At 43.8% G+C, this 8,314-nt stretch overlaps 2 protein-coding genes across 2 annotated transcripts; one reads left to right on the forward strand and one right to left on the reverse strand.

Moving 5' to 3' along the window:
• The first annotated feature begins 1,226 nt into the window (after positions 1-1,226).
• On the forward strand, positions 1,227-2,445 carry LOC131692124 (coiled-coil-helix-coiled-coil-helix domain-containing protein 2). Its single transcript, XM_058978994.1, has 2 exons — positions 1,227-1,450; positions 1,883-2,445. The coding sequence occupies exons 1-2, from the start codon at positions 1,404-1,406 to the stop codon at positions 2,298-2,300; spliced, it is 465 nt and encodes a 154-aa protein (XP_058834977.1). The 5' UTR covers positions 1,227-1,403; the 3' UTR covers positions 2,301-2,445.
• Positions 2,446-2,604: 159 nt separating this feature from the next.
• LOC131692113 (zinc finger protein 182-like) lies at positions 2,605-5,076 on the reverse strand. Its single transcript, XM_058978984.1, has 2 exons — positions 4,709-5,076; positions 2,605-4,649 (listed from the first exon to the last, which is right to left on the reverse strand). Exons 1-2 carry the CDS (start codon positions 4,915-4,917, stop codon positions 2,771-2,773), a joined length of 2,088 nt encoding a protein of 695 aa, XP_058834967.1. The 5' UTR covers positions 4,918-5,076; the 3' UTR covers positions 2,605-2,770.
• Positions 5,077-8,314: the final 3,238 nt, after the last annotated feature.

Consider the following 8,314-nt stretch of genomic DNA (forward strand, 5'->3'; position numbering starts at 1 on the left):
CAGATATAGAATAAAATCAATCTGATTGTTATATTTGTAATCGGTCATCACGATTAATTTTTTATTGTTAAAATATCGTTTTTTGGGAAGCTTCTAGGTAATTTTTGAATACAGATTTTCGATTCAGAATTTTTCTCCCGCGATACAGATTTCCAAATTTTTTCACGAAAAAATACAGATTTTAATGTGGAAACCCTGCTTGTGATAGGGTAGTTAGAGTGGAAAGGGCTGAGCGCGAAGAAGTGAGCGAATGGTCTGCTCATGCTGAGGCAAGTGTGGCGGTGGCAACCGCGATAGTCACACCGAAGCATGGCAGAAGAATGAGTGAATAGACGTATGTATGGACTGCCCATGCCGAGATGGGAGGGTCGTAGCGTAGAATGTTGGTACCTATCGCTATAGATACCTCGTGGCGTGGCAGAGGAGTTTAGAGTGAGCGTCCAAGTCAGTCTCACATGGTATGCTAGAGGTGAGCACACAAGTCAGACTCACATGGTATGTAAAAGGTGAGCATACAAGTAAGCTTCACGTGAGGTGGCAGGGGTGAGCACCCAAGTAAGCCTCATACTGGATGTGTGCGTGCGTGAGCGAGAGTGAGTACTGCCATCCCCCAGAAGTAATGCCGGGAGGTAGTTCCTGGGGTAAAGATGGCGGAGCCCAACGGAGTTTAGTCGGTTAGCTTAGTCCTGGACGAGCCCGACACTCTAGTACACTTCCGTGTGGTAGCTTGGCAGCTATAGTGTACTGGGACAGTGCGTAAATGCATTCTCCATTGCAAAAAAACATGTGTAGTTGAACAGTGCTGAAGTCCAAGTGAAGTCCGCCTCGGAAGTAATACCGAGAAATCCAGACATAATTTTCGCTTCAACGACGGTATCTGCGCAGTCGAAGTAATCGTCGTAGTGCTTTTCACGTTTGTTGGTTCAGCTGACTCTGTTATAAATTTCGATAGGTTTATGGTCGTTGTTTATCAAAACACTTACTCCTTCAGTGCTTCGCATCTCAAAATTGTAATTAATTTCTCCAATTCGTGAGATAGAAATGAGTCCTCTAGGTAATCTGGCCACCCTATTATTGAATCATTTGGTTGACTATTTTTACCGTAGCGTGCAATCGAAAAAAATCACGCGGGATTAAAACATCGCATGCCGATGACGACCCGAACGTGAAAAGAGATAATCGAAACGAGTAGAAAGAGAAAATAGTACAAATTTGACGTTTGTCTTCGAATTCAGTCAGTCTTTGACAAAATATCGTGAAATCAACAGCTGAATACTGTGAATTCGAAAAAAAGTGTTGTGCAATAGAAAAGCTGTACGGCAAATATTAGTGTAAAAATTGCATCAGTTCACTACGAATTAAATACAAAACCATCTAAGCAGTAAATTTGATCTACAGTAAAAATGCCACGACGTGGAAGGTCAGCTTCTCCTCCACCGGCTCAGCGCAGGTGAGTTTGCTTTTTCACAGCAGGCAGGCATGGTTCTAGAAAAGTCGAACTTTGGTTATTGTCTCGATAGGATCACGTTTCCGTGTTACATAACTGTTCCTTCAGTAGCTACAAATCTGTGTGAAAATAATAAAAAAGATTTCCCGTTAATCAGATGATGACGATCAAAGGTCGGAAAACAATTTGTTTACCGGAATTGAACGTCATCTACGCTGTGATTCGCTAGGTACAACGTTGCAAATTTGCATCTAAAAATAAAGAAAATCTCATGTCAGGAAAAACTAGTGTTGTTTTCACAAGAATGTCAAATGCACGCTCGCTAATCACCCGATTTTTTTTTTTGCTGAATCACAACGTTAGTCACAAAGCATTTTGTTGATCTGTGGTAATTGCGTTGCAGATGACCTTGAAATAATGTACACCTTATTCTAGGCCCGCACCGGTTGCCGCCGCTCCGCCCCGTCCGGCACAGAGTCAGCCGATGGTCCAGCCTGCACCACACTCGGCTGTCGCTGCACCAATGGCAGCCCCCAGCCAGGGACCCGGATTAATGGCCCAGATGGCAGCTACCGCTGGTGGTGTTGCGATCGGTTCCGCCGTCGGTCACACCGTTGGTCATGCTCTCACCGGAATGTTTAGCGGTTCCGATTCAAAGGAGGCAGCCCCAGTAGGACAGGCTGCTCCGGTTCAGCAGTATGCTCCGGTATCCGGCGAGGCTAACACTCCGACCGGACCATGCTCGTGGGAGATTAAACAGTTCCTCTCCTGTGCCCAAGGACAGGCCGATTTGACCCTGTGCGAAGGTTTCAACGAGGCGCTCAGGCAGTGCAAGATGCAGAATCACATGTAAAAAGAGGATCCTCTTCAACCGGAGGACGTCCTATGATTGGCCGGGCTGCATTGAATGTCGAAAAAAATGTAGTAGTCTGAATACATAGTGTTCACTTGATACTTTTTGCATGAAGTTGATTGAATAAAATATAGCATAAATGTTGGCCAAATTTTTCAATTCTGTGTGCAGCAATAGGATTTAAGCTAGAACTTTAACACTAATTCACTGTGCTGTGTCGGTTTTTTTTGAAAACGAATGTTATTTTTAACTATCAGGTACATATGTTTTATTTATCGAGCGCTTTAATAAACATTAGCTGATTAAGAGTACATCTTATTTTTATTTTGATGACGCAGTGAATTGGTGGTTAAGCTTCAAGTTGTATTTTAAAAATCTAATCTAATGGTTCAAAGGTAACATGGAAATCGGTATGTTTTCTTCATGTACAACAAAACAAATTACTCAATACCTAGATTTATTATCAACCTTTAAGCGTGAGTTTTTCTCCAGTGATCGACCATATCGCTTTTCGACTCGAACCGTTCATCACAAAAATCACATTCGAAACTAGCCTCCGTCTTCTTGTGATGCGTTTTCTCGTGAAGCCAAAGGCTATGGCGCAGGGCATACTTCTTGCCGCAGATTAAGCAAACGTGTTTTTTCTCCGCCCCATGTTTCTGCGCCATGTGTACTATAAAAGTCGATTTCTTCATGCCGCTGCGATTGCACAGCTCACACTTGAATTCTTTCACTGGACGTTTATCAGTGTGTCGGTAGTGATGGTGGGTCTGTTGCTGTAAATCGGAAAAGAATTTTTCCGGACACAACGGACACGTCACGTACGGGTACTCTTGCTCCGAGTGAACATTGTTAACGTGCACTTCCAGCATATTTGCAACGTAAGTTTCCTCTGGACAGAGAAGACATCGATAAATCCGTCTACGTGCAGCCGGCGTTGCGTGAACCGTATTTCGATGGCGTTGGAATTCTTGTTTGTGTTTGAACGTAAGCTGACACCTTCTACATTCGTATGGCTCTTTACCTTCGTGAACGGACAAAACGTGTTTCTTTCGATCCGTGACGACACGAAACCGCTCATCGCAAATGGGACATTTATAGGGCAATTCACCGGTGTGCGTTAGCACGTGTGACACCAGGTTCTTTCTCCTCTCGAATGTTTTGTGACATATTTTGCACTGCGCTGCATACCCATTTTCATGCTTGGCCGCCCGATGTAGCAGTGTTTCTTTGGCCGAAGCGAAGAGTTTCCCGCACACCTCGCACTGTCCCTGTGAGTAAGGGTAACGTTTGTTTGCTTTCGGCAGTTTGTTATTCGCCCCGTGAACGGTATTTTCGTGTTTGTTGGCAGCTAGTTTCGTGCGGTATCGGATTGCGCAAAAGCTGCACTTGAAGCTGCGTTCAGTAGGGTCATGCATAGCGAGATGCCGATTGTACATTTCAACCCACGGAAACGTAAGACCTTCGCATTGCTCGCAAGCATACCTGTCCTGTCCAGCGTGTGTCTCAATTAGATGACCCATCAGCTCATCGGCGTTTTCTAACTGTATTTTGTTGGGGCAAATATAGCACGACCTAGAGGTGATGCCGTAGATTGTTTCTGCTTTCTGTTCTTTTTTCGCCTTGCGCCAATATTGTATTTTGGGAAGTGGTAATGCTTCCGTTTCGCTTTCCGTGTCATCAAATTTGTCTGGTATCATGTCAAAACTTGGATTCTCGGTAGGTTGCAACGGAAATATGTCCTCTTTATCACTTTCTTTATGATTTTGTGGTTCGTCTGCATTCAATTCACATTTCGAATTTTCTGTAGATGGCAAAGGCAAATCGTCCTCTTTTATGTCTTCCTGATATTGAGTTTGTTCTGCGTTTGATTTAGAACCTGAATTTTCTAAATGTGGCAACGAAAGAGCTTCTCCTTCTACGTTTTCTGTGACATTTTGAGACTGATCTAGTTTCACCTCGTAACCGGAACGCTCACCATTTTCCTCCCCGAGAATTTGAACAAGTTGCATCTGCCCTTCGCTAAACTCAATGATAATTTCTTCGATAACCTCCTCAATCACATCTGGATTGCGTTGCAGACTCGGTTTCACCTGCTGTAGACATTGATACTGAGCATCTCTGAGCAGAAAAGTATTTTGTATCGTTCGAATCATATCTAGCTTAATGAGACATGGCCTACAAATGTGTCGTAAGAAATCCATCTTTTTAACAACAATCCGTAGTGTGTTGAGAATGACAGACTTCAAATTCTGTCCGGCCAGCTGTCCTTTTAGAGGAAACATCTGCGACTCCAGTCCGAACCTTAAACACAAACGGCAGCTTGCAAGCGATACGTGCTGACCTCGGCTACGAATGAGCAACTTATTAAACGTTAGAATATGCATACAAATACGCTATTGACTTACTTATTAATAAATTCTGTGGGTTCCTGATACTGCAGATCGTTTTGGTCGGCAAAATGCGTAGAGCAAATTAGTTCACCATCGGCCTCTTTCCATTCCGTACATCCATTGCCGATCTTGACAGCTTGCAGCCAACGTTTCCGAAAGCGTGCATCCTTTGGAAAGGAGATCAACCCGGTATGTCCGGGGCAGCTTTGGATACAACAGGACATATCTGCGCTTCCTACTTTTTTTGACTCGTTGGTGTTTAAAATTTTTAACAGAATATTACAAAAACTGCCGCATTTTGATTTGTTAGGAATTAATGCGATGTTTTTACTGTATTTACACTTCCAAGGTTTGTATAAAAGATGGGAAAATCCCTGCGGAAATGTGAAACTGAACTGAAAGTGCAAGCGATCAATGATGCCAGCTCGGCTTTACCACACAGGCTCGCGTCCGAGGGATTGCCCTTCCTATGATCATTTTCAGGGATAGACCGTTCCAACCAGCCTCCTGTCAAGAATGGCGTCTCTGTGCAGTCAGCATCACTGCCATAAAAATCAAAACAATAATTTTGGATCGAATCATTGAAAGCTGTATTTGGTTACTAAGTGCTGATTTTCTGAATGATATGGTATCTAATCATCCCGCAAGATGCAAAACGTCGTTTGGAATGCTTCAATATTGTGCATAGCGCCGAGCAAAATTCTTTGTTTGGGGCTTTATAGCTATAACGCCCCATACATGTAGGTTGCTGTCAAACTCCATATGCTGGTATAGGGTTGCAAGAGGGCTGGTTCCAACCAGCCCCTTGTCAAGGACGACGTCTCTGTACAGCCAGCATCACCGCCATAGACTTTTCTACGGCTCATGTACGTACACGCCACATGACACAAATACTACATTACAAGCTGGTGGAAAATAATAAACAAAGACGGCAAAAGTAAATGGGATTGTTTTCAACCAGGAAACATCATTAGTGTTCGTGAAACCGGTCGCAAAGAACTCAATGAAAGGCAAAACATTGATTTTGAACCGAATGATTAGAAGCTGTATTTAGTTACAAAATGTCGATTTTCTGAATATGATATTAAATCATCCCACAAGATGCAAAACGTCGTGTGGAATGCTTGAATATCGAGCAATGTGCCGAACATAATTCTTTGTTTGGGGCTTTATAGCTACCCAAGCTCCACAGCTAACAGGCCAGGAGTATGAAGCAGATAGTACGATAGCATCATCTGGAAAGTACACTGTGACATGTTTCGGAATCCTATGTTGAGAGCAAAGAATCCGGTAATTCATCCCCACAGTCGGTAAGAAGGTTCCAACGAAAAGCCTAGCTCACCTCCCTAGCCAACAGGTTGGGTCCACTGTATAGGCACAGACTAACAGGCATAACACTAAGAAGGAATTCCCTCAAAAAACATCGATCCGACAATTTTCCCAGAACACTAGCTCCACCTTTTATTCACAGTCCCAAACACTCATTTACTACTGGGTTACCCCTCAGGTTTGGGAACAATTTTTCACTAGTGGTCTATCCATCCCACTAAGTCGCTCAAAATTTTACCAAATCAATTCACTGTTAGTGCTGCTTATCACCAGCTGCATGTGATGCCGCAGCCCTGCCTCCTTTGCTTTCCTTTTCCTGTTAGTTATAGAGGAGAGCAATGCTCGTTCGACTGATCCTCCACAGCGAGAGTAGCTGGTGCCTTTGTATCCTTGGCACTTAGTCGGGGAAGTGAAATACTACACCAGATTAAACCGACGAAACCGTTCTCAAACATGAAAAATTTACAGCTTTACTGTAACGTAGTAATAAAAAAATGATCAAAGTGCCGAGCAATCCCTTTGATTCTAATTTCCGTATACAGTCGTGATTCGCTGGTTGGGCCACAGCCTTGTCCAACTAACGAATTTGATTCGCTAATTGGACCGACTGACAAATGCCAAAAACTCTCCAAAGGAGATGTTGGCAGTGTAAATGCATCTATTCACATCTCTAATAATTGTCAGATTGATTTTCAAAGTAAATTTGACATAAGATTTTGACATACAGGTGCTTTTTAGTTGGACAATGGTCCAACTAGCGGAGGTCCAACTAAAGAGCGGTTCAGTTAAAAAGTATCCAACCAGCGAATCACGACTGTAGTCCCACTCAAAATCCACCACCCCCCATGTCAGTGAAAATCTCCGGGGTTATAGCCTATCCAGAGGTGGCAACCCTAGATAACAGGGATTCTCCCGCTTGGCCGGAACATACATCTGCAGCTTCCTCGTTCCGGGACTATTCCGCCTTGTAAAATTTTTCGTCTCCTGCTTCTTTTTTCTACTATGAGTTCAGAACAGACGATCGCCCTGGGAATCGTTTACGTCCACACCACAACCATGCACTCTGGGATCAGTTTTGAACTATTTTTCACCGCTTTCCACCAACGAAAAAGTACTTGTGCGAGCGAAAATGCATTGCGTACGCGAGCTCTTGGTGGCTCCCATGTGGTTTTCTGTCCTTGGCGACTCTCGCCACACATCCGCGCTCAACCATCCATAAATTTTCTCTGAACCATGCGGTTTTTTTTTGTTTGACAGCTACAGTGCTGTCGTCATCCCACGACTACCAAACATATCGCCGGTAGGGTGCGTTCAGGTTCTCATGTATTTTTTGACTGCGTATACTACACACACCAGTGTAACACCTAATTATTGCACTTATGTTTACCCTTTACCCACTTTGAACGTAACATTGTTCTGGTTACAGTATCGTCATATATTGATACCTGAGTTTTTTAATGATAAAGCTAGCAATAAAAGGGACAATTTTCGGATGAATGGTTAAAACAATATTCTTTGATTCTTGTGTTAATTAATGATTTCATCAAGTCAACTCCACTTCCTGTCGGACAGCTTTTCGGCTGTTGGCTGAAACTTAGATCATAGCCGTCGTGAAGAAATATGTTGACATATCCATCAGTTTCTTTTCGGTTTGCGCCAGGAAATTGTTCGAATAGATCCTCCGCTTCAGGATAGCCCAGAAATGTTCAATTGGGCGCAACTGGAGGCACGTTAGAGTGTTGGCGTTCTTGGGGACTGGGATCTTCAAACGCCCCATGTTCTTCAGTAACCGCTTCGCGTAATTTGCCGAGGCCAGAACATGACATCGACCTTCACGTTGTGTTTCTTAATAAGACGCAAACACTCGTAAGCATTTCGTGCTGTAGATCTCTCCGTTGAACGCAAGCTGTGAAGAAAAGAAGACCGTTTTGACATCCTAAACTAACTGATTGTCAGCAACTTCGTGTAGAAAATGTACTTTACGTACCTTCCTTACTTACCTTACCGTTCGGGCTAGAGCCTTGTTGTCTCTTGCTGTATGCAGAAGCCGTCTCCACTTCACTCGGTACATTGCTGCTTGTCGCAAGCCTCACCGTCTTCGAAGGGTCCGCAAGTCGTCCTCTCCCACCTGTCCAGCCCACCGAAAACGTCCTATTTTTGCGATATGCTCGATGGATGGTTCTTCCAGCAGTTGATGCCTGCGCCACATTCCGTCTTCCATCTGCACGCCACCATAGATGGCACGCAACACATTTCGTTCGAAAACTCAAAGGGCGCGTTGGTCCTCCACGA

Source organism: Topomyia yanbarensis, chromosome 1 (assembly GCF_030247195.1).
Source record: "Topomyia yanbarensis strain Yona2022 chromosome 1, ASM3024719v1, whole genome shotgun sequence".
NCBI lineage: Eukaryota > Metazoa > Arthropoda > Insecta > Diptera > Culicidae > Topomyia > Topomyia yanbarensis.

Coding starts and splice junctions, on each gene's coding strand:
- LOC131692124 (XM_058978994.1), top strand. CDS start 1,404: ATGCCACGACGTGGAAGGTCAGCTTCTCCTCCACCGGCTCAGCGCAG. Junction 1,451..1,882: donor CCTCCACCGGCTCAGCGCAG/GTGAGTTTGCTT, acceptor ACCTTATTCTAG/GCCCGCACCGGTTGCCGCCG.
- LOC131692113 (XM_058978984.1), bottom strand. CDS start 4,917: ATGTCCTGTTGTATCCAAAGCTGCCCCGGACATACCGGGTTGATCTCC. Junction 4,650..4,708: donor CCCACAGAATTTATTAATAA/GTAAGTCAATAG, acceptor GCTCATTCGTAG/CCGAGGTCAGCACGTATCGC.